The sequence below is a fragment of the Pelodiscus sinensis genome, chromosome 3 (assembly GCF_052426305.1).
Source record: "Pelodiscus sinensis isolate ZL-2025 chromosome 3, ASM5242630v1, whole genome shotgun sequence".
In the NCBI taxonomy this organism is placed as follows: Eukaryota; Metazoa; Chordata; order Testudines; family Trionychidae; genus Pelodiscus; species Pelodiscus sinensis.
The window spans coordinates 43776468-43802210 of NC_143054.1; the positions used below are offsets into that span (position 1 = coordinate 43776468).

At 44.0% G+C, this 25743-nt stretch overlaps 2 protein-coding genes across 9 annotated transcripts in view; one reads left to right on the forward strand and one right to left on the reverse strand.

The window, feature by feature from the left end:
• The window catches only part of CILK1 (ciliogenesis associated kinase 1), a 43175-nt gene extending 19575 nt beyond the window's left edge, over positions 1-23600 (reverse strand). The window contains exons 1-6 of one of the 8 annotated variants that reach the window (XM_089777082.1): positions 23365-23600; positions 20150-20199; positions 13104-13297; positions 5282-5336; positions 4068-4189; positions 580-659 (exon numbers count right to left, since the gene is read on the reverse strand). In XM_089777082.1, coding sequence (XP_089633208.1) covers positions 580-659; positions 4068-4189; positions 5282-5336; positions 13104-13204 — 358 coding nt within the window. In that variant the 5' untranslated portion in view covers positions 13205-13297; positions 20150-20199; positions 23365-23600. Of the gene's footprint in view, positions 1-579; positions 660-4067; positions 4190-5281; positions 5337-13103; positions 13377-20149; positions 20200-20910; positions 21104-23364 lie in introns of those variants that run through there. The other 7 variants (XM_089777081.1, XM_006137747.5, XM_014580944.4 and 4 more) reach the window with 7 other exon arrangements.
• Positions 23601-23809: 209 nt separating this feature from the next.
• FBXO9 (F-box protein 9) overlaps positions 23810-25743 on the forward strand; it is a 52941-nt gene continuing 51007 nt past the window's right edge. Inside the window, exon 1 of the mRNA XM_006137744.5 lies at positions 23810-23974. Coding sequence (XP_006137806.1) covers positions 23972-23974 — 3 coding nt within the window. The 5' untranslated portion in view covers positions 23810-23971. The remainder of the gene's footprint in view (positions 23975-25743) is intronic.

The window sequence follows — 25743 nt, forward strand, 5'->3', positions numbered from 1 at the left end:
CAGTTCTTACTGTTACCCTAAGGTTATCAAAGCTATTTATCAGAAGGGTATTTTATCATAAAGTATAATAATGTATGGATAAATTAGATCGTGTATGTGTAAAATGTAACAGTCTGGAGAAGTGCCAGGTAATAAACTCTGGAGATGAAAACTCTCATTTGTCCAAAGAATAGGTACAGCACAGAGAGCAACGGTGCAACTCTTGTCCCGATGTCTCACCAACATGCCTTAGCCTTCACCTGAAACAGTCACCTGGAGGGGCAAAACGATAATTTAGTCTTGAAGCCCAGTCTTTGGGGGCTTTCCTGGGATAGTCAATAAAGACACTCATTAGTGCCAGTTGTACTGGTAGTTTTGTGGTGTGGAATATTCTTCATTAAGATCTGGACAAGTTGCCAGCTTTGTTGAATATCATAGGCTACCAAACCCAACCTGGGATAGATCTGAAAGTCAACAGCTTGTCTCCTATTAGCCCCCATCACTCCATTTAACAGAGGAATTGTATTATTTATTTTAACACCAAACATACAGACATTATCTTGCTCTGTTCAAAATATTTAGAGCCAAAATACAGCCTACCGTGTTTATGGATAAATGCAAGCCCTTGCAAGATCTGATACATAATATTCCTAACTGTAGATTCAGGAAAAAGTTTGTTTCTGTAGGGTAAAAAGGAAAGAAAATTACTTATGGGCCACTGCATCAGATTCTTAAGCTCCTACAGGAAAAGGAGCAGTTAGAAGATTCAGGAAAGCAATTGCAAGCAGCGTACTTTGCCTTTCAACAAGAACCTGTGGTATTTAAGTACCTTTGATACTGAATGCTACAAGTAAAAAAGCTAGTCAATAAACTGAATGGCATGACGTCTAAGACTTCAAACAAAACAAGAAAGGCTTCAAGTGCATCCCACAATAATGTAGCGATTCAGAGACAGCCCTTCCCAGTGGAACACTTTTCACTGTACTTTTCCTGATGATCTTAATTCTGCCACACATCCATTTTACTTTACGCTTTATTGATATTAGGGTCCTCTTTATCACCTTTCCTGGTTTATCACCTTTCCTCTCACCCCTATGCAATAGCCTCCAAGAGGATCTGCTAGGGCAGCAGGTTTATGGATAGCCTTACTGAGGAAAAGGGGGAAAAATCAACTCATGGGCTAAGTGATAAGCACCTGCATCCCAAAGCATCTCAGTAGGCAGGGCAGTGGCCTTGGTTAGTGACATGTTTTGTTAGTCTCTAAGGTGCTGCAAGACTATTTGTTGTTTTTCACATTTCACTGAAAAAAGAGCCTTCCAGTAATGAAACAAGAGGCCTGGACATTTGTGGACTCCTTGTGCCGGATTCCTCCATTAACTCATTGGCCCATCATGTATTTTAAAAGAGAGGCCAGCAACTAGAGTCACACTTCCATTTTAAACTGTAGTGGAATGAAGTTGAGTTTCTTTTCTCCCCTTCAAATGTGTCAACAATTGACAGTTTTAGCTTCGGTTTCAAGAAGTGATCAGAGTTCAACAGGTTTGTAGTTTAAAATTCGTAATCATTTTGTGGGATTTCAGACGTACAATATTTTTTGCACAACAAAGGTCTTGAATGCTCATGTGCAACTGTCTCATGCTCTTTTGTTTCCATGAGTATGCAGAATCAATAAATGCTTGCTAAAAAACCATTTTGTGATACTATATAGGAATAATTTGAATTTGTGGTAGGGTAATCCTCAACTCAGTCAGAAGGAGGATAAGGAATGCTTGGGGGCACAATCAGCCATAACCTAGCAAATCTGGAAAGTTTGCCAACCTTGAAAAGGGGTGGGGCTCCAAAAGGGAGGATCCAAGCCCAGTAAGGATTGGCAATATGTCATAATCTGAGCTAGACCATAGTGCACAGAATGCTTATCGGCAAAGCTACAGAGGAGACTCTGAATAAATACAGGGGCTATCTTTGCTCTGCTGCATTCTTTAGAGCCCAAGGTGGTTGGCCTGATATATAGACAGTGAGTGAAAGGGACATGGGTTTCCAGCCCCCTGAGACTACTCACCTTTTGGCTTATAGAGAACAGCAGTGTGAGCCTGGCCCCTTTTGAGGGCAGGAAGATTATTTTGGTTTGCCCACTTCATTAATGCCCCCAGATAAGGGAGTTCTCTAAAACTTGCATCTGAAGGACCACATCCAACTTCTACAGGAATGTCACCATTCAGGAAAGGACATCAGAAAGAGAGGCCCAATCACAGTACTGTGTAAGTACTCATTTTTTTGAGGTTCAGAGCATCATACAATAAAGGCCTGAGCCTAAACACAATTCCATCTAATTTAGTGCACCAGATCACATCTGGGTATGCATACTAGGCATTCAAAATGTCATCTCAGTGCAGGGAAACTCAACACATGGTCTGTTTGTTTGCGGCCCACGGTGTGTTTTAGGTTTACACAGGGCTCAATATGTGGCCTGCAAGTGGGAGCCAAAACAAAAAAGTAGTCAATATAATGGTCTTCTGTTGATATGCATTTTAGTAGTTAAATTCCTGGACTGTCATTGCTCATTAAAAGTGCTGTCATATGGATGGAAATCGGGTAAATACTGAATTTTATTAATATCAGCAGAACTAACTTAAATGGGGCCTGTGTGTTGTGTGGTCTTGCCTTAATCTTTGTATTCATGCCCATCAGTGTAAAATAAGCTATTTGCATATATATTTGCATGTACAGGCAGTCCCCGGGTTACGTACAAGATAGGGACTGTAGGTTTGTTCTTAAGTTGAATCTGTATGTAAGTCGGAACTGGCGTCCAGATTCAGCTGCTGCTGAAACTGACCACCAATTCTGACTTACATACAGAATCAACTTAAGAACCCCAAGCGTCCCCAAGTCAGCTGCTGCTGAAATTGATCAGCAGCTGATTCCAGGAAGCCCGGGGCAGAGCAACTCTGCCTCGGGCTTCCTGTAGTCAGCGCTGGTCAGTTTCAGCAGCGGCTAAATCAGGACGCCTGGGGCAGAGCAGCTGGGGTGCTGCTGGGTTGCTCCAGTAGCGCCGCTCCTCGGCGCTACTGGAGCAACCCAGCAGTACCCCATCTACTCTGCCCCAGGCGTCCTGATTCAGCCGCTGCTGAAACTGACCAGCAGCGGCTAAATAAGGACCAGAGCAGCTGGGGTGCTGCTGGGTTGGTCCAGTAGCGCCCAGAGTGGCGCTGCGGAACCAACCGGCAGCGCCCCAGCTGCTCTGCCATAGGCATCCGGAGAAAAGCCTAGTCTGCTGAGGGGGGCGTACTAGCTGCGCCCCCCCCGCCCCCCAGCAGACCAGGAAGACGCGGGCGGCGGACCGAGACGCACCGCGGTCCCGCCGCCTGGGTCCTCTGCGGCTTTGCTGCCCGTCTCCCTGGTCTGCTGGAGACCAGCAGACCAGGGAGACGGGGAGCAAAGCCTCAGGGAAGCCGGCAGCGGAGCAGCCCAGGATCCGCGTAAATCGGATCCGCGTAAGTCGGGGACTGCCTGTATATGCAACCACACTTAAGTTGCAGCCCTCGGCATATGCTGCAAGTACCATTGTTGCCCCCGGGGCTTCCAAAGTTAAGTAGCCCTGTTTTAGTGTCTAAATATCCATTTCCATGTGCATAAATGCCTAGTTTGTGTAGGCAATTGCAGACCCTCTGTCTTTACTTTATGAAGGCTCAACTTATTAAATGACCTCTACAAAAGGCTAGTTCACACTAGGGAGTTTTACACTGGTTTTGCTACACCATTGAAAATCCCTAATCCAGATGAACTGCACCCATATGAAGAGGGGCTTGAATAAGTTTGACTTCCTTTGCTGTTCACTGGTGCAACGTGTGCGGAATGAGGATTTGCATCAGATGTATTTTTATTGATGCAAAAATCCCCGATGTAGCTGGGCCCTAAAACTGAGCAAGACCCACATTTTGTACTGTAACTTAAAACTTAAGATGGTGTTTGGAGGCTAAATAGAACTGCATCCTTTAAAAGACACGAATGTCACAGACAGCTGAGAAACATGAAGTCATTTTTATAGTTTAATTTAGCACAGAAATGTGTTTATGATGTAATTTACATACCTTTCTTTCATCAGTTGGTAAAGGTTTTCTTTCATGTATTCAAATACAAAGTAAAGATGATCATTTTCCCTGATAACTTCTTTCAATTTTACTATATTGGCATGGTTTAATTTCTTCAAAGACTGGAAGCACAAAATACAAAAAATCTAATACACTGTTATAAACAAGGATTCCTTTTCACTTAGCTTGAAACTCTTGTTGCACAAGCTAAACTGTTGCAGGTAGCTACAGATTTAAAGACTAGATTTCCAAAGAAAGCCATTCACATAAACCATTGCAAGTGCTCCGAGTTGTGTATGCAAGCTGATTTGTGCAAACGTAATGGCTTTTAATTGTGCTTAGACATACCCAACTGGCTCATTTTTATACACCCTGATTGACTGCATCTCCTTCCAACACAACTTCTCACCAGAAGACCTTCCATTCTACTTGTGCACCTGTACTGCTAGACGTCAGATCAGATTTTGGAATGAACTTAGTCCTTACTTCACCTTTAGGTCTTTTCCCTATAAAATTTCCCACCTTTTCTATATAGGAACAGCATAGACAAATCCTGATTTAAGTGAGTTTAGAATATAAGTGATTAAAGTTGTCTACACTTGTGCTCCCACTGACACTACAGCTATTGGAGCTGTGCTAGTGGTAGCAACATTTGGAAGTTATAGAACAACAGCTGATAGTAACACCCTCGTAGCATGCACCCAGACTTTAGCTGACATTGGCACCACAATTGTTTGCTGTCTCTGGCCTAGCTATCCAGGAACTGAACTAACCTGCATGGAAAGGAGTGCCTGCACAGATGCTGTTGGTAGTGAAGGGAATATATATATATAAAAAAAACTTTTAAAAATCCATACTACAATGCTACTTTCAGCTCCTGTTCTTACAGCACAGCCCTGCCAAGGGAACAGTAAGAATTCAGATGGCTATCTTCTCCCTCGGACAGCTGCTGCTGACTTCAGGTTTGTGGGCAGAAGCCTACTCACCACTAGCTACAATCAATAGTTTTTTACAGGACTAGGAAACAGCATGCAATTGTATTAAGGAAGAATGAGGAAATGGCAAAGCTACCACATACTCCACAGCTCTTACTGCAGTGACTGCTAATGAGGCTCTTCTCAGCAAGGCAGCTAGAATGGGTGTATGTAACTCGTAACTGTTCTAATGTGAAAGGCTGGGTTGAAAAAGTAACCATTCTTGGAATTAACAAGTACCTTAACCTCGCGAAGATTCATGCATTCCTCCCAGGAGTAGAACTTTCTCTTCATCCTGCAGGAGCAGAGGGGAGAGAAATATGGCCAGTGTCACTACAGTCTGAGCTCCATAAGACACTGCACCTCAGTTTCAAACTATTTACATTGCTAGATGAAGGGAAGTTAGGTATTCTTCTACAGTGTGCTATTATTTTGTATACTTTTTTAGCATTCAGAAAACATGCCACAATTTATGGTAAGTGATTTGGATCCCCACATGTAGCCAAAGGAAGTAGAGCGTGATTGTTTTTGTAAACAACTTAACATGTAAATCAGATTCAAAATGCTGAACACAGTAAGTCTATTAAAAACCACTTCTAAATAAGGTCTATTTTTGTTCCTTCTTTCCCTTGCTATTTCCTCCTTTTCTGCACCTGGTGACATAGGTTTGGGACCTTTCACCTAGATAGATGATGGTAAGATTGAGGGACTCTCCATGGTACAGGCACTTCCAAGACCACCCTCGGAGGGTATGTCTACACTACAGCGCTAATTCGAACTAACTTAGTTCGAATTAGTTAATTCGAACTAGACTTAAAAACTAGTTCGAATCAGCGTTTTGCTAATTCGAACTAGCATGTCCACACAGAGTGGACCCTGAACAGAGGTTAAGGATGGCCGGAAGCAGTGCCGGCAGGGCATCAGATGAGGACTTAGAGCGTGGAGCTGCTGTCTCAGGCTAGCCGAGGGCTGTGCTTAAAGGGACCCTACCCCCACCCCGGACAGACAGTTCTCAGGGTTCCCTGCTTGCAAAGCAGTCCTGGCTTGGAGTGCCCTGAGTGCCCACACGTGGAACATCACAGCACTCGACCATCACCCCGGCTGCACTTGCCACAGGCTGCCATCCAGGGGGGAGGAGGTAATCGGGAGGCTGCAGGAGAACTTCCACCCCGAGAAGCCCGCAGAGCCAGCCCAGTCCTCCCCATCAGGGGCGCGTACCCCATTCCTCCCTCACCTCCTTCCACTTACCCTTCCCTAGCCCCCCTTCCTGATGTACAAAATAAAGAAAACGTGTGGTCAAAAATAGAATCTCTCTTTATTGAACAAAACTGGGGGAGACTGGGAAAAAGAGGTGGGAGAGGGGAAGAGAGAGGCTGGGAGAGGGGAGGGCAATTAAAATGATCAAGGGTTTGGAACAGGTCCCATATGAAGAGAGGCTAAAGAGACTGGGACTTTTCAGCTTAGAGAAGAAGAGATGGAGGGGGATATGATAGAGGTCTATAAAAGCAAGAGTGGTGTGGAGAGGGTGCATAAAGAAAAGTTCTCCATTAGTTCCCATAATAGAAGGGCTAGAGGTCACCAAAGGAAAGGAATGGGTAGCAGGCTTCAAACTAGTAACAGAAAGTTCTTCTTCACAAAGCAAAGAGTCAACCTGTGGAACTCCTTGCTGCAGGAGGCTGTGAAGGCTAGAACTAGAACAGAGTTTATAGAGAAGTGAGATCAAGTCATGGAGGGGTATTAGCCAGGGGGTAGAAATGGTGTCCCTGCCCAAAGTTTGTGGAAGGCTGGAGATGGATGGCACGAGACAAATCGCTTGGTCACTGTCTTTGGTCCATCCCCTCCAGGGTACCTAGGGTTGGCCGCTGTTGGCAGACAAGCTACTGGACTAGATGGACCTTTGGTCTGACCCAGTACGGCCATTCTAAGCTCAGGGTTGGGAGTCTCAGTGGACCACCTTGATTTTCATGCCAACCTGCTCCTGGGTGGCCAGGCTGGCAGCTCTCCTGCCCTAGACGGCCACTTTCCTGTGCCTAGTGCGGAGTTCGTGGATGAGGTCCACGATGTCTGCACTAGACCTGGCGGGTGCCCGCCTCTTGCGGTCCTGGCCAGGCTCCCGAGAAGAGGCGGAGGGCTGGGGGGCATCGGGTGGCTGGCTCATGGCGTGCCAGGTGCAGGGTCTGCTGGCTGGGTGCTGGCAGGCTTGCACCTGGCACAGGCACCGTAGCCAGCCCGTGCCCCTTTAAGGGCTCCGGGGCCGGGAGGGGGGCATACGAGTTTCCCTGGTGGTGCCCAGAGTGGCCACCAGGGCAAGATGGGGAGGGCTAGCCTCCCACTAGTTCGAATTAAGGGGCTACACAGCCCTTAATTTGAACTAGTAAGTTCGAACTAGGCTTAGTCCTCGTGCAATGAGGTTTTCCTAGTTCAAACTAAACGCCTATGAAAGTTAATTCGAACTAACGTCCGTTAGTGCGAATTAAATTTGTAGTGTAGACATACCCAAAGTTAGTAGGTACATCACTACTTAGAAAAACCCAAAATAACCGGTTGAGAACAGACCAAATAACTGGGTAGGAAGGAAATAATCCATGCGATAGACAATCACAAAAGATCCATGGTAAAGAATTGTAGCATATGACAGCAATGTAAGCGACTAGTCGACTAGCTGATGAGTATAAACTTAACAGCTAGTTGACTAGTGATGTGACTAGTTGCTTCCCCTCTCCCTTTCTGCCTCTACCAGAGAGAGGCAGCAGGGGACATGGGAGAGATGAAGAAGAAGGAGCCAGTGCTGGAGAGAGCTGACTTAAAAGCTGGTTCCCCCCAGCACTGTCTCTGCAGGGTGCAGGGGAGATAGAAGCACAGCGGGAAAACGGCGCGAGCGAGGACTGAAGCATTCTCTGCTTGCGCCACTTCTGCTGTGATTCTGCTTTTGAAGTGTACAAGAGCCCGCTGGGAGCAGAAGCATTTCAAAAGCAGAAGCCCCGCAGAGAGCATTTAAAATAGGAGCATTTTAAAAGCAGAAGCCCTGCAGAGAGCATTTAAAATAGGAGCATTTTAAAAGCAGAAGCCACGCGGGCCATTGCGTGACTGTACATTTCAAAGGCTCAAGCACCACAGGGAGCTCAGAGCCAGTTACCTGCTGGCCCCACACTCCCTGAGGGGCTTCCGGTTTTGAACTGTAGCAAGAGCCCAGCAGGACTCTTGCTACAGTTCGAAGGCAGAGGTGTCCTTATAGACCAATCGAATAGTCGATGGAAATCCCATCAACTATTTGATTAGTTAATCAATCTAAATTTAACATCCCTAGCACAGGATAATAAATTGAGATCAAGGATATACTGACCTATTGGAAAAAGACACTTCACCATTAGTAAGATGAGAAAATACAAATAAGGAAAAAAAGGAAACTTCCCCAACTAAATATGCATCAAACATACCAATGTCAGCGTAACGTATGATAAAAGTGACTTCCCAGCCTAGGGGTGGTTGGAGAAAGAGATGTAGTCCTTGGGAGGTGCTAGAATGATGGCTGCTGGTGATGATGGGGAAAGCGAAGGTGATGAGGAAGATAATGGCTAACACCTTGGGTTGTTCTAGAAGGAATGGTGTGAGTATATGGTGTGGAAGTGGAGCTGTACATTACCTATTTATCTTATGAAATTGGGGTGTTTGTGACTGTGCTAAATTAATGAATTATCTATATTTGCAAATATACAAGAGTTCCTATGGCATGAATGTTGCATCTGTGCACATCAGGGTTCCCGACCATTTGAACATTTGGCCTGATCCTGGGAAAAAGGACCTGTCAATCCTAAAGGTGGTAACCAGAAATTTATAAGCAATCTTAGATCAGGCAACAACCTTGATTACCTTTTGTGCCCTGTATTCCTTTCCCCTCTTCGGCTACGTCTAGACTGTAAGCCTCTTTCAAAAGAGTATCGAAAAAGAGCGTCTAAACTACAACCCCCCAAAAAAGTCGCTTTTTCAAAAGAGAGCACCCAGGCAGTCTGGATGTTCTCTTTCAAAAAAGCACAGTTTGCATTACATAACTCCTTTTTACGAAAGAGCACTTTCGGAAAAAAAAGATGTTATTCCTCGTAAAACAAGGTTTTCCATGGTCAAAAAAACTGCTGCATTCTTTCCATTTACTTTCAAAAGAACATGGCAGCAGTCTGGACACGGGAATTTTTTTTTTTGAAAAAAAGGCTTGTAGTCTAGACATACCCCTTCTATTCCTCAATTGCTTCACTGTCAAATATCCAGGTTTCTACACCCTTTTTAATTCCCCCTTTCCTGAAGAAATTGTCTCTTCCACTGACCTCACTGAGACCTGTTTTCCTGTCCACTTTGGCCTGCCTCTCCAGCGTGTTAAACAATACGGCTTTAACACAGTTTCAGAGATGGGTCATTCTTTCCTTCCAACTTGCAATAGTACATTTATTGTGTAAAGCATGCTCATTTATTTAAAATGCAGCTAATTTCCATAGTGTAAATGGGCCCAATGTTTTCAGACATAGCTACATGACCTACTGTGGGCAGAACCAGAGTGGGCATGTGCAAGAGCTTGGTCTCACTATTACTGTAGCCATTTTTCAACTTGAAAAGGACCTTGACATTCTGAGTTTTTAAAAATCACGCCAGTTGGCTTTGTTTTGCAGCAATTCTCTGTGCCTGAAGATGCCAGGCTATAGCTTCATTCACTATGCTGGTTTGTTCCACAGGTTCTGTTTGACATGATGGTGAAACCTCAAAGGGAAGTAGTCTCCAGCAAGGTTTTGTGATAGCAAAACCCACATTCCACAAGTTACATGTGCAAACCGCGTTACAGTCGTGATGGCTACAAGAATGGTGGAAAACATTGCTTCTAACCCTTATTATCTGATCTATGTTACTTAGCAGTGAAGATAAGACTGTTGTAGTTTTAACTTGCGTTAGCTGGTTTAAGTAAACTCGTAGGCAGTGCTACCATGTATCTTCACTAGAATGTAAAGTAGGCTAGTTTAACACATTTAAAATATGCCTTTCTTCTTCTAGTGGAAGCACAGCTCCAACATTCATTGACATGGCTAAACAATTACTGTGAAAGCCCTCGGCTAAGTTTAAAGAAAGTGTTATGGCATAATCAGTTGATGGGGAACCTAAAGCTCAGGGACCAGATGTTGCCCCCATCTTGCCTGGATCTAGCCTCAGAGGCTTAGGCTTTCCCTCAGCACTGCGGTGCGTGTGCTGGTGCTCCATCTCTCCCACTGTGGGGCTGGAGCACACAAAATGTATTAGCCTGAGCCCCTACTAGGCTCTGGTGTGTGAGAAATGTCTGTCCTTCTCAGTCCGGGCCATGTCAGTGAGGATTTGGGTTTTGGGTTTTTTTTTGGTGGTTCTCATTTGTGTGCTGCCCACAAATGTGACCCACGAGTAATTTTTCCTGCAGGTCAGCAGCAGGGTTCCCTATAAGGTGCACGCCCAAAAATTTCAGTCTCATTTAAGAACCATGCAGCCCTAGCTGTTCCTAGAGGTGGGGCCACAGCCACGTGGCTGGTGGCTGCCCCGTCCCAGGAGCAGCTGGACAGCCACCACACAACCCGCCTGGCAGCTGCCAGGGCTGGAGCTTGGGCTGCGATGCTAAAAATAGCACTGTGGCCCTGACTCCAGTCCTGGAACATGAGGCAGTTACCTGCCATGAAGCCCTGTCCTCAGGAGCAGCTGGTACTGCAGCTGCTGGTGCCAGCACCGGGGTAGTAAAAAATAGCACCCCAGTCCTGGCTTGAGGCAGGCATCAGCAGTCCCTGTATGTGTGTGTGTAGGGGGGGCCAGCTCCCTGCTGGGACCCCATGGACAGGGACTACTTCAAAGCAGCCTCCCCTATTCCTCTGGGGGGAGGTGGACACGGGGGGGGACGGACGGACGGACAGGGCAGCACGGTGCTGGGGGGAACTGGCTTTTACACTGGCTCCCCCCCCCCAGCACCGACTCCTGTTCCCTGCCCTTGATGTCTCTCAGAGGCAGCAAAGGGGAGGGGCAAGTGAGTAGTCGATACTCCAGTTGATTACTTGCTAACATCCCTAGTAGGCTGAGTCTACATTAAAAGATTACACCAACATAGTTACACCATTACAGTCCCCATAGCACTGATACACAAAACATTAGTTAAGGCTAGAGTAGATACCCCCCCAAAATTTGGGCCTGTCTAAAACACCAACTCACTCACGACAGCTAATATAATCTAATTAGAAAACAGTGTAGACATACCTTCAAATAGCTGATTGAGTCACTTAGGCTACGTCTAGACTGGCCACAATTTCCGGAAAAGCCATGCAAATCAGGTAAGTCAGGATAGGGAAATCCGCGGGGGGATTTAAACATCCCTGCGGATTTAAATAAACATGTCCGCCGCTTTTTTTCCGGCTTGGGGGAAAAAAGCCGGAAAAAAAGCGTCTAGACTGGCGCAATCCTCCGGAATAAAGCCCTTTTCCGGAGGATCTCTTTTATTCCTACCTCAGGAATAAGAGGTAGGAATAAGAAATCCTCCGGAAAAGGGCTTTATTCCGGAGGATCGCGCCAGTCTAGACGCTTTTTTTCCGGCTTTTCTCCAAGCCGGAAAAAAAGCAGCAGACATGTTTATTTAAATCTGCGGGGGATATTTAAATCACCCCGCGGATTTCCCTATCCTGACTTACCTGATTTGCATGGCTTTTCTGGAAATTGTGGCCAGTGTAGACGTAGCCTAAGTGAACTTTTTGCCTGCATCTTTTCTCATGGCAGATTCACACTAGTAGCTCTGCCTTCTGATAGCATGAATCTTTGCTCACAATGAATCTTTGCTCACAGTCCTTGCAATGGCCTTGAGAATAGCCCAGCTGACCTGTTCTGTCCCCTGACACTTGTGTGACCCACAAATTTGCCTCTTTTGTTGTAGAGAAGGACGGGGTGGGAAGTAGGAAAAATACCTGTTAATTACAACCCTACCAACTACCTTTGTGTGTCCAGCTGCTGAGCATTTGCAGAACCAACTGAAGTCAGGTCCAGTTGTGAAAACCTGTTACAGTGTTCTACACTGTTCTCCTAAGTGCATTACTGAATGACAAACAATATTTTGTGGAGGTTCCTCCAGTACTCTGTGCCTATCAATTAAGCCATGTCTGAACTAGTGGCATACCTATGCCACTGTAGTTCTATAGTTTAGATCAGTGTTTCTCAACTTTTTTTTTTAAATAAAGTATCCCTTTTTCACAAAAAAAAAAGTACCCCCAGTACCTACAGTTTTCAGACATGCAAATTTTTTTCTACTATTGCAACACATTTGTTTAAACAACTTAATTGTAGCCAGGCGAGTGATGAAATTTTTGGGCGTAAAAAGTACAAAAATAATAAAACGCTGTAAAATTTTTAAAAAAAATCAGTTTTCTCCAAATTTCAGTTGTGTTGATGTACCCCCCCAGACTTTTATCAAGTACCCCTAAGGGTACTCGTACCACTGGTTGTAAAACACTGGTTTAGATGCTTCCTATGGCAACAGAAGGGGTTTTCCCATTATTCTAGGTAATCCGTCTCCTGGAGCAAGGACAGCTAGATTAAAGGGATTATTCTTCTGTCAACCTACCTGCATTAATGCCAGGGGGAGGGGAGGCATTAGTTTGGCATACCTATCGCACCTCAAGGATGTGGATTTTACATAGCTACCTTGCTCATGGGTATGTCAATTTACATTTTAACTGTAGATCAGTCTTAGAGAGGTGGGCCATTTAAAAAACTCGCTATGTGAATGGCTAGAAATTAAATAGGTGCCAAACAATTTTGGTGAAATGCGAGGACTGTGTATTACAATGGGACATATGTAACAGACAAAAAGAGAGTACTGATTGGGTCACCTCAATATTATAATTGTCCTGGAGTGATTAGACCGTTCATTTCACGTTTCATATAAAGGGGCTGAGAATTAAGATGCAGAGGTGTATATTCTCAGACTTTGTTGCAAAACCAATTATATACACACTGAATGTATGATGTATATTAGTTGACTGTGTACCAGCATAAGACTATTACATCAAGGAATAAAGTGACTCACTTTTTAATGGCAATTAGCTCTCCAGATTCAATGCTTCTCCCTAGGAGGACAGAGCCATACGTCCCATCACCAAGCTGCTTGATAGTAGTGTATCTATTCATGATGTGGATCCTTTAGCTGCAAATTCATTTCAGTCTTTAGTACACGCTTCCCAGTAGCTGAGGTGTTTCTCCTCTGAGTGTAACCAGTTCTTTCTGTGGCAGCATAAATACAGAGTACTCAGGACTGCATGAATAGCCACAAGAGTCATGTTTTCAAGGCTTAGCCTTTAATCTGAAATACAGAACACAATTCACTGGATTTGGGATTTTTGCATTTTTCAAAGTTGGCTTGTTTGCACTCTCCTTTCTTCCCAAAGACATCCAGGAGTACAAATGGGCTATTTTCCTGATTGCCTAAAACTAAAGAGTGAGATTGCGCTCATACTAGTTTAAAACTCAGAACCAGGACCACCTTCCACTCCTTTACACCCTCCTCTCCCAGAGGCCAGCTGCAATGGCAGGGCCTGTAATTTGCATCAGATGTGATGGCAACCCCAATAGGTAGCAGTAAGTAATACTGTAATTACCAAAAGCGCAGAAAGAGTTCTCATGGCCTAGAAATAGCAGTCCCACAGCAAGAGCACTGAACATCTCTAATTATGTGGCAGGACATCTCTCTTGGAAAAATTATTTAGCAAACAAATCAATAACTCACAGGTCATACTGCAGTCAGTCCAGAGCTCTGACAAACCACCTTACCAAGATATTATTTATTTATTTAAATATTTTTACCCCACCTCTCTATTTAAAATATTTGAGGCGGCTTACAAAAAAAAAAATGTTTAAACACAATACAAATATATATACAAATTTAAAATACAAGACCCCAGAGGGACATAAAACCTGCTAAAAACATATAGAGAACACACACATACAGACTCAAACATTAATAAAAGCATGACTCTGAAACTAGCATTGGCAAAAAAGGGTGGCTTTAGCCTGACTCTGAAACTAGCATTGGCATCATGTGAATATCCCGAGGAAGAGAATTCCACAGCCTGGGAGCAAAAGCTGAGAAGGCCCGGTTCCACGTAGATGTTAATCTTATCTCCACAAGTGGGGGAACACGAAGCAAAGCCTCCCCAGCTGACCTCAATCCCCGGGCAGGTTCATATAGGAGAAGACAATCCTTCAGATACCCTGAGCCCAACTCATTTAAGGCTTTGTAGGTCATAACTAAAACCTTAAATTGTTCTCAGAAACATACCGAAAGCCAGTGCAGCTGCAGAAGCACTGGCATAATGTGCTCTGTATAACGAGTATTAGTTAAGACTCAAGCAGCCGCATTCTGGATCAGCTGAAGTTTCCGAATACTCTTTAGAGGCAGCCCCACATAAAGTGCATTACAGTAATCCAGTCTAGATGTAACAAGAGCATGGGGCGCTGTGGCCAAGTCATGCTTGTTCAGGAAGGGTCGCAGCTGGTGGATCAAACAAAGCTGCCCAAAAGCACTCCTGGCCACCAAACGAATCTGATTTTCAAATGTTAAAAAAGGATCCAGGACTCCCCCCAAGCTGCATTCCTGTTCTTTCAGGGGGAGAGTAACCCCATTTAGAACAGGTGCCATGCCACATTCCTGAACAGATGACATCCTGATTCACAGGACCTCAGTCTTATCTGAATTAAACTTCAGCTTGTTTGACTTCATCCAAACCATCACCACCTCCAGACACCGATTTAGATCAGTCACCGCCACACCTGGTTCTTACGTCAGAAGGAAATAGAGTTGCGTGTTATCTGCATATTGATGGCACTGTCCTCCAAAACTCCTTATGGTCTCTCCCAGCGGCTTCATGTAGATATTAAACATCATAGAGGACAAGATGGAACCTTGCGGGACTCCATAGCACAATCACCACGGGGTCAAATAGCAGCTCCCTAGCTCCACCTTCTGAAAGCGTCCCAACAGGTAGGACCAGAACCACTGCAAAACAGTGCCTCCAATATCCAACTCCTCCAGGCGTCCCAGAAGGATATCATAGTCGATGGTATCAAAAGCCACTGAGCGGTCTAAGAGAATCAACAGGGATGCACTCTCCCTGTCTCTCCCCGGCGTAAGTCGTCTACCAGGGCGACCAAGGCGGTTTCAGTTCCAAAACCCAAACAAAAGCCAGACTGAAATGGGTCTAAGTAATCTGTTTCTTCCAAGAAAGCTTGGAGTTGCAACGCCACCGCCCGCTCAAGTACCTTGCCCAAGAAGGGAGTATTAGCAATTGGGCGACAGTTATTCAAAAAATTTAATCCTGGATGAAGGGGGATGACCTGGCTTGTATCTCTGAGACCTGACTGGGAGTGGAGGGAAGCATTGATCTTTCTGAATTGTGCCCAGCTGGGTTCTCCGTACAGCATCAGCCGCGGCTTAATGGTCGGGAAGGTGGGGTGGTAATTGTCTATCGAGATACTATCTCACTGGTTAGAGCCTTGGTCCAACAAAGTGTTAGATTCGAGTGTTTGTACTTGATATTGGGTGGTCAGGATAGGTTGGGTATGCTGCTTTATCTCCAAGTTCCCAGGGATAAGTTTGGCACTAGGAATACATGATATATCCAAATTACTTACCAGACCCATGTCCCGGGTACAATACAAATAAAAGAATACATAAAAAATAAAGATGAAAAGTACTTATTTACCATCATTGGCAGGGATAGAACTACAGATATCTGTGCTTAAATCAAGTTAGTTACAAAAAGGAACAAAATATGACCTATACTATGTAAATTAGACATACCCTTGGAATTAAGCTAAATAGTGGGAAAATAATCACATCTACATGCTCTGTGTTATGTCAGCTTCATGCCTTCTTACACCTCCATTACTAAGAGCTTAATAATATAGCCGAGTAGAAGAGCAGTGTCTTTTGCTATTGTAAACTGACTGTAGTCAACAGATTTGCTGCAGTCGCTTTATGTCCAGGCATGCTCCCTTTGCTGCCTTAGTTGGGAAAACAGAGGACCATATTAGTGATGGAGAGAGTTGCAAATACATTTCCTGCATCCTCATTTCCCAGTAACAGGAAAGCCTGACCAACCTCTGTTAGTACATAAAGATATATTCTGCAATGTTCTGATGGGAGAAAGAAATGTGTCTGATCTGTAAACTTAATGTGCTGATGGGAGAAAGAAATGCGTTCAGGTCAAAGCAGCTGACCTCAAAAAACAATTCCTCAGCTCTCATCCCCCAGCACTGTTCCTTTACTTATGCTACATTGACATAATCAAATGGACCCATGGGAAGGAGACCCTTGAAGAATTCTACAGGGATTTCAACAACTTTCACCCTACCATCAACCTTACCCAGGATCAGTCGACATGAGAGATCTGCTTCCTTGTCACTGCAGTACAATGAAATGATGGCCACATTACCACCACACTATACCAGAAACCTATTGACCATTCTTACCTACATACCTCTAGCTTCCATCCAGGACACATCACAAAATACATTGTTTACAGCCAGGCCCTACGATACAACCGGATTTGTTCCCACAAACAGAGACAAACACCTACAAGATCTTTATCAGGTATTCTTAAAAAACTTAAATACCCAGGTGGGAAAGTGAAGAAACAGACTGACAGAGCCAAACAAGTACCTAGGAATCTGTTTCTTCAAGACAAGCCCAAAGAGGAAAATAACAGAACACCACTGATCATCACCTACAGCCCCCAATTCAAACCCCTCCAGCACATCATTGAAAATCTACAACCGATCCTGAAAAATGAGCCCTCATTTTCACAGGGCTTGGGAGAGAGGCCAATCCTTGCCTATAGACAACCCCCTAACCTGAAGCAATTTTTTTCCAGCAGCCACACATCACACCTCAGACACACTCACCCAGGAACCTACCCCTACAATAAGCCCCATTGCCAACTCTGTCCATACAGCTATAATAGTGACACAATCACAGGACCTAACCACATCAGCAGCTCATGCAACTGTACATCCTCTAGTGTGATATGTAACACCTCTGCTTTGTATATTGGCCAAAACACAAGTGAAGAGTGGAAGCACAGCTTTATCTTCCCCTTGGATAGCTGCAAAAATCTGAAGGGAGGCCTAGAAGAGTCATAACTACAGCAATGGCTTCCCTGATCGGGATGTATCTGACACTGATATAACTACTGCTGGAATACTGTATCCAGTTATGGTGTCCACAATTCAAGATGGATGTTGACATTTTGAAAGTGGTTCAGAGAAGAGCTATGAGAATGATTGACAGATTAAAGTGACTGAGCTCCTTGAGTCCATTTGTTTTAGGATTGAGTTGTGACTTGATTACAGGCTAAAAGTACTTCCATTATGGAAGTATTTCATTATAGGCTTTTCCATCTAGCACACAAAAGTATAACTCAATAGGCTGGTTGGAAGCTGAAGTTAGACAAATGCAGATTGGAAATAAAGTGTAAACTTAACACTGAGGATAAGCCACTGGAAGATCATTGTAGATTCAACATGTCAGGAAAAGTTTTTTAAAAAAATCAAGGTTGAATGTTTTTCTAAAGGATGTGCTCTGCACATTATTTTGGGGATGTTCTATGGCTTGTGTTGTACAGGAAGTAAAACAGATTATCATAATGATCCCTTCAGACTTTCAAATCTGCAAAGTAAGGCTAGGTCTATATACTACTGGTTCTACAGCAGCACAGCACATTTCAAAAGCATGCTACTATAAAATTAAATGAAAAAAATGTTAAAAATCATACTGTTGCAGATGGAAGTTAGTGAGGCTCTAGATGGCCACAAATATCCATACACATGTTGATCAATGGAGGATCAGGGCCTACTTTTGAATGCCAGTTTGCAATATCTGGAGCCTGAAGTCAAATAGTGGCATAGGGCTTTCTGAATCTTGGAAAATCTGGCCCACGTGTTTCAAGTTGGCTAAACAGTGATTTAAGTACCCAAAATTAAAGGATACTTTTGAAACTTTTGGCCTGTTTGGACAGAGAGATGGACAGACACACGCAAAAACAATGGTCAAGTTGAAAAAAAGATGCTGGTTTTGAGTTTTTAAACTTGACCATACTCTATTACTAACACCAGGTGGGCCTTGTCAACATGGAAATATTGTACCCATTTCATTAAGTCAGTTTCTAAGCTGATTTATCTCAACCAGTATAAAGTTTTCTTGAAGAGGCCTTAAGTTTTTAAGCTTGTTTCAGTAATCCAATTTCCTTTTCACTTTGTAGTTCCCTCAATTTGAATCATGGGCACAGCCTAAACTTGGATGCTCCACGCAGATGGAGTCCTACTGAAGTCAATGTGACTTAGCAGTATCACAAGCATGTTCCTGTGTAGATCAGCCCTAATCAGTTTCATTGTTGTTTATCTGATTTACTTTCTGGCTGCCATGGGGTAAGTAAAAACTGCACAATAATATTTGAGGCAGAGATCAGGGAAGTGGAGTTGGCTTGGAATTAAACAAAATGACAGTTTTGTTATAACTTAAAAAAAAAAAGACCTATCACATTGAAAGTCACTAAACTCCAAATAACCCTTTGCTTGTAGCCTAAATTTAAAAGGACACAGTACCTTAAAACAAAACAACCCCCTGCAACTTTGTAACTTCGTTATTGCACATCACCCTGCAAAGGAAGTCTTGATTATTATATACAGGGCATTGTCAACTGAAATGCAACATAATACCTTTTTGTAAAGCCTAATCAATATAAATGATTCCCCAACACTTTTTAAAGTGTCATTGGGACAGTACTTAAGCAAGTAAATATTCCCCTCTTGTGTTTGCAATGAAACAATACAACACCAAGAATCAAAAGTGAAACTGACTATAAAACAAAATGCAACCAATTTCCTTAATTTGCACTGTCAAAAGAGAAATGCAAAAAAACCCAGCATAAACAGTGACAGTGAATTTAAAAAAAAATTCTATTAGATAATTTAAGTTGTTGTTAGTAATCTTTACAAAGAAATGTGTTGTGTTTAGCTCAGTCTTTTGTAAAGCAGGTGTGGCCAACCTGAGCTTGAGAAGGAGCCACAGTTTACCAGCGTACATTGCCAAAGAGCTATAGTAATTTGTCAGTAGTCCCCATCAGGTGCCCCCTCTCCCGTATCTTTTACCCACCAGCAGCCCCACCTATCAGTGCCTCCTCTTCCTTCCCCATGCCTCTTGCCCACTGCAATCAGCTAGTTCATAGCACTCAGGAGGCTCTGTGGGAGAGGGAAGGAGGGAGGGTGCAATATGCTTGGAGGTGGAGCCAAGAGTTGAGCACTGGAAAGTTGGCACCTATTGCTTCAGCCCCAGAGTCAGTGCCTGAACAAGGAGATGCATATTAACTTAGAAGAGCCACAGGTAGCTCCAGAGCCACAGGTTGGCCACTCCTGTTGTAAAGCATTTTGAGATATAAGAAAAACATTACAAACACAAAAAAAACCCTTCAAAGAATCTCTTAAGAATGAAAAGCTTCCATAAACATTTATGAAATTGTCCAAATCACATCCTCTCAGCCCATTTGAATGCCTCTTAGCTGTAACAGCAGGTTAGCCACAATCCCAAAAACAAGTGAAGTTGAAGGTGAGGAGCCTATGACCCCCAAAAGAGGGAGGAGGGCTGATTTAGAGTGCCATCATGCAAACGTGTATGCAGGTGAGTAATTCCACTGAAATCAGAGACTTCAGGTGGGACTACTCATGTGTAAATTTACCTGCATGCACATGTCTGTTAGAAAGAGTCAGGAAATGTTACAAACAAACATGTATGATACTGAGTTGGATTCCTGTGATGGTGGATTTTTCTGTTGAAGAATAGCTACTTTAAAAATATATATATAGCAAATGAGACAGTGCAAACACCTATGACCGAGTATCAGATTTATTATTTGTTCTTAAACCCTGCAAGGATGGAGACAAAACAGCACAATATTTATGAAAGTCTGGCTCGCTGTAGAGATTTTATCTGAAACCTAGTAACTAATAATAGTTAGTTTCTTAACTAACAGCACTTTCCATGAACAACCATGCCATGTATTAGTAAATTTAAATTTTTTTTACCTTTGATCAATCCAGCCCATTGTATGATAGTTACTCAGTATTACACAACTCTAAAAGAAAAATAATTAAGCTCCGTTAATAAGAATTTTCTGTACTGTGTATGGAGAGAACAATTTAACATTTGCCTTATGATTCATGTAATAACAGTTAAACTATCATTTTCAAAAGAAAAACAGACAAATTTGTATTAACTGATCATATTTGTAGGCCATACGGTGTGTTCCTATTTGAATAATATTCATGTACACTCACATAAATGAGGTCATACTAAATCAAAACACCATCTGCAAATCAAATAAAAAATGGTTGCTACTAAACAAGAAATTAGTATTTTGAAGTCTCTCCCAAAGCAGATGTGGGCCTCCTCAGAAAACTTTCATGTACAGCTCTGTTTTAAATGTCACAAGAAAACCTAAAATCATGATATTGGGAGGAGGGTGGACAAATTATTTTAAAAACAAGAAGTGTAAACACAAATCCAGCTGACATACTCCTTTAAAACCTAGCTATTAGAATCAGGGCAAGAAAAACACAGAGGATTAATCTGATTCTCAGCGCTTCCAAATCTGTCATCCTGTCTAGTGACATTTATGTTACAACCTAACAGTACTGCTCTCAAAGACTATTGTTAATTGCTCACAGAGTCCTTGCACTAGATTTCCAGCAATTTTAAAGTAACAGAAAAGCGGTTAAGACAGCTTGTACAACATGCTGTCTACACGTAGAAGAAAATTACACAACAGCAGTAAATCACAACATACATAGTACAAACCCTGCTACAAGAAGCCATGCGGCAAATCCATCTGAGAGAAGCCTGGGCTGATCTAGCTGCCAGAGGCTCATGGCACTGACGCTGAGAAAAAAAGTGTTTTCAGCTCGCCAACCAGCAGAAAAACAAACAAAAGACACTGTGGACAACCAGGAGCTTTCCCTGGCGAAAACTACCCAGCAGCTCCCCTGTCTGGCCTTTCCTTTGCAGTGTTCTCTCTCCAGGGCACTGTAGCCAAACAGCATGGCTACAGACATGTCTTTATTATAGACAGTCACAGGGTAGGTTTTTTTTTCATTAAAAACAATCTCGATGTAAGATAATCCAATTAATTTTAAGACAAATTTAAATATAAAAAATAACAAGCTAATGCAAAAAAATTCCCATTAATAAATTGATATTGAGCTTATATTAAGGCAGTAAGTGTGAATATTTTGTAATGATCAGCCCAAACCCCAATCCTACAAGTTTCCCCATTTTTAATTACTTTACATAGGGAAACTGAGGCATGTGATTTCTCTAATCCCTCCCCCAGAAAACTATACAGGGCAGTATCTGAGTTGGGCTTAAAACGCAGGAATACCATATGCTCAGCATTACATAACAGTGTAGTGGCATGCATACATTTAAAAAGGCTGACTTTGCATAGTTCAGTGACATCAAGTAATAGCTATTTTGCAGTGGCATTCTCAAATTTCATTAATTTGAAAGTATGATAAAACTTCTAGAAATGTGGTTTAAAGATCTGAGAAGTTAGATTTTTATTTCAGACACAAATATCAATAGATCTTGATCATTTAACTTTACTTTTTAATTAACACAAAAAATGAAGTGTCATATTCTGCCAGCAATAAGCATGCATAATTTCCTGTGAAGCCAACAGTCGTAGTATATGCTTATTGAAAGGAAGAATATGGCATTAAATCATTATTGTGATGTCTCGCAACTTTGTACATAACTCTATACCCCAAATGAATAGGCTAGTAGAATTTTATAAAACTGCAGTAAACTGTAAAAAGAATATGATAATATAATGAATTAATGTTTTCATATTCATTATTGAGAAGAACACAAACATATTTTGTGTGTCAGATGATAAATCTTCATGACAATTCTGCAAAGCTGCCCTGTGCTCCTCATTTATCCAAAACTCTCAGTTGTCTAAAACAGGGTCATTTACCCTGAAGTCTATTTATATTTACACTGAATGTTGCTGAATTTATGTGTGTGTGTATACAAAATTAGGCCCAGATTCTACAAGAGACCTAGATCCTACAATTTGTTCCATGTGGGATACGTCCTAGTGCCCATATGGATCCCCAGAAGTCAGTGGGGCTGTGTGTGGTTATAGAGGTCATCCTGTATCAAAAAAAGTGATCAGAGCTTTAGAAATATGTTTTAGGCTTTCATATTCCTACCAAGGACTTTGGTGTTTTGCTGTTGACTTACAGGGAAGCAGAGAAGGATTATGAGACAGAGCTACAGACAAGACTTCCTCTTTTGTCAGCCTCAGTAATGATATTATTAGATTACTTGGGTTTCAAAGAATTTCCACTGTAAGAAGCAAACTTTGATACAAAAAAGGGCAAAATTTAGTCCTCAAAGCCTGGAGCCTGTTTAAATCAATGGGAGTTTTCTGCAATGAATTGCAATTGAAAAATGATCAGGTACTAAATCCATATTTTCACTTGTTCATAACTTTTTATAACATTTTTGAAGTGGAAACTTTTCATCTTTATTTTCAGACCACAAATAAAATAGGTTTGGGAGACTAGAGATATATATTTGTAAAATAGCATTTAAGTTTGTGTGGTGAAAGGGTTGTCAATTATATTTCCTTTCGATTCCATATGCTACTTCAAATGGATTTTCAGAAGTCTGCTTGGCCATGAACTTGCATCAGAAAGGTTGCCAGGTGTCCAGTTTTGAACTGAACAATCCAGTATTTGAGCTTCTTCTGTTTGGGAAACAAATTGAGAAAATATAAATGAGAACATATAAATGTCCGGTATTGTCTAAATAAGATGTCATGTAGATTGTAATGTAATGTCAAGTGTGTTCGGTATTTTTGTTGAAACCATTTGGCAACCCTAGAAATCCCCATGAAAACATGGACTCCGGGTCTTATGCAAAGTCAAGAGGACCTCATATGCTCCAGATCTGGGCTGATGCCTACACTGTTGTGTGGCCCTGTTAAACAGCTGCCTATTTTACCCCAGAGATGTCTGCTTGTCAGTGGTGGGTACAGCGATTCAGATACCTACAGTAATAAAGTTTGTTAGATCAGTTGGATTCTACAGGCTGCAAAAGTGCTGTATCACCAGGCCATTGTACATTATTCTCTGGCCCACTAAGTAATTCTACACATGGCCTTCAACAGTGCTTGGGCCTGGCCTGCGGGCAGGCAGACAAAGCACCAGGCGAACCTTAGCAGAAACACACTCACTGCAACGTGGAGCGGCAAACAGCAACCCCCTTCTTAGCCCTAACTGCAGGGCTACCGCAGCCCGCAGGAACGACGGGTCCCAGCAGCCACTGCTCCCATCTCTAGTTGAAGTACCCACGAGGAACTACATTTCCTAGCATTCCCTGCTCCCTCTTCTATTTGATTGGTCTGCTTAAAAAAAACCTGTAATTCCCAGCGTGCAATGCTTCTCCTCGAGCGGAGGGGCCCACGGAGACTACATTGCCCAGGAGGCAACGCTCCACCTTGATCCAAGCGAAGAACCAGGCAGAATGGCGTGCTGCATGCCGGGACTTGCAGGCCTTACGGCCGACGCTCCGTACTAAAGCGACCCGTGCGCCAGAGAAGCGACGCTCTGTCCTTTCTCTCAGTGCTCGTGGGGGTCCCTCTGGCTAAGGTCTCGGCTGCTCCGGGTCCTCCTACCCCTCACTCTCCGGGAAGATGGCTGCCGTACGCAGGGCCCGCAGTTACTCCCGCTGCGTGGTGCGCTTCTCCGACCGAGAACTCTGCTAAGTCACCCTGCGGGGAGGAGACACGGACCGAGCAGGGGGGCAAAGACCCCGGACAGCGCCGCCTGACCGACTGCAGCATGGTGAGCAGCGCCCGGCCCGGCCGTGCCTGCTCCCTGGTGGCTGCTGCAGCGAGGGCCCCGGGGCTGGGGGCAGGGCGCGGGCCCGAGGCGGCAGTTGTCATTGGCTGCCGGAGGGGAGGGGGCGTCCCTGGCAACCGTCAGTGGTGGGGGTGCGGGAGTTGAGCGCTGGAAGCGCGGCCCCCTCCGCCACTGACCTCCCCGCAGGCGTAGGCCCGCGAGCGCTGTGTCCGGTGGGGCGAGCTCCCTGCGACCACGCGCGCCCGGAGTGTGGGGAACCTCAGTGCGAGGTACTGGAGGATAATGACGTCGAGATACCACCTTGTCCCCCGGGCCAGGCTGGCGGCGTCCAGCTGTGGCGCCTGCCCCAGGCCGGCAGGGGAATAGGAAGCAGGACTGCCCCGCCTTCACAGCCAGCCGCGGAGTAGTCATTAGCCCTATACGTGTAGACGACCCTGTCAGTAAAACGCAGTATAGAGAGACTGAACTCTCCAGGCTGGTTTGAAGGACCAGGCCCCTGCATAGTGCAACTGTTTGCTGCACAGTTCAATCTTGCTCCTTGGCTCTAAGCAAAGCATTGGATACAGCAGCTGTTGGCCTAAGGACTATACTTCCATATGAATTTCTTAAGACCTCAGCTGATCTAATACCTCAACACTGTGCTGGTAGTGGCAGGCAGAAGATCTCAAAACACTTTACCCCCAAGCTGAAAATTATTTCCATTTTATTGGAAATGGATGGACAACATTTTATAGTCTGTTATGGATCTAAGAAGAACCCATTCACTCAGATTTCAGTTCTGTGCTTTAAGCTCATTTTTGGGAGGATATAGTTGACACAAGAGATGGGCAAGCTTCTAGGCCCAAGGGCCACAGTTGGGTAGGGGAAATAGCACGGCGAGCCATGAATGTAGGCCTCGAGTTGTAGGTTAGAGTGTGAAAAAGGGTTGGGGTAGAGGTGCAGGCTCCGCCCAAACAACTATTTACCTTATGCAGATCCTAGTTGGTAGTGCAGTGGGGCTAAGATGGGCTGTCGCTCCCCTCTCCCCCCATTGTGGTCTCTCATCATTCCTGGGTGTGGCCAGCACAGCTGGTGGTAGCAGTTCCTGGGGGAGAGAGGCGCCAGTGCTGCTTCCACAGCTTCCATTAGCCACAGTGCCCTGTTCCCAGACAATGGAGCTGTGTCTACATTGGCACCCTTTTCCAGAAAAGGGATGCTAATGAGACACTTCGGAATTGCAAATGCCGCGGGGGATTTAAATATCCCCCACGGCATTTGCATGAACATGGCTGCCGCTTTTTTCGGGCTCGGGGCTTTGCCGGAGAAAAGCGCCAGTCTAGACGGGATCTTTCGGACAATAAAGCCTTTTCCGGAAGATCCCTTATTCCTGATTTTAAGAGGAATAAGGGATCTTCTGGAAAAGGCTTTATTTTCCGAAAGATCCCGTCTAGACTGGCGCTTTTCTCCGGCAAAGCCCCGAGCCCGAAAAAAGCGGCAGCCATGTTCATGCAAATGCCGTGGGGGATATTTAAATCCCCCGCGGCATTTGCAATTCCGAAGTGTCTCATTAGCATCCCTTTTCCGGAAAAGGGTGCCAGTGTAGACACAGCCAGGGAGCTGCAGGGATGGCATCTTCTGATGAGGGCCACATGCACAGGAGGGGTGGGCAATAATTTTTACGGTGGGTCCACTTCACCCTTTTTGGTAATGGTCATGGACCAGCTCCGTCCCTGGGAAAGGCAGGGCCTCAGACCAAAGGAAAGGGCCTCTGA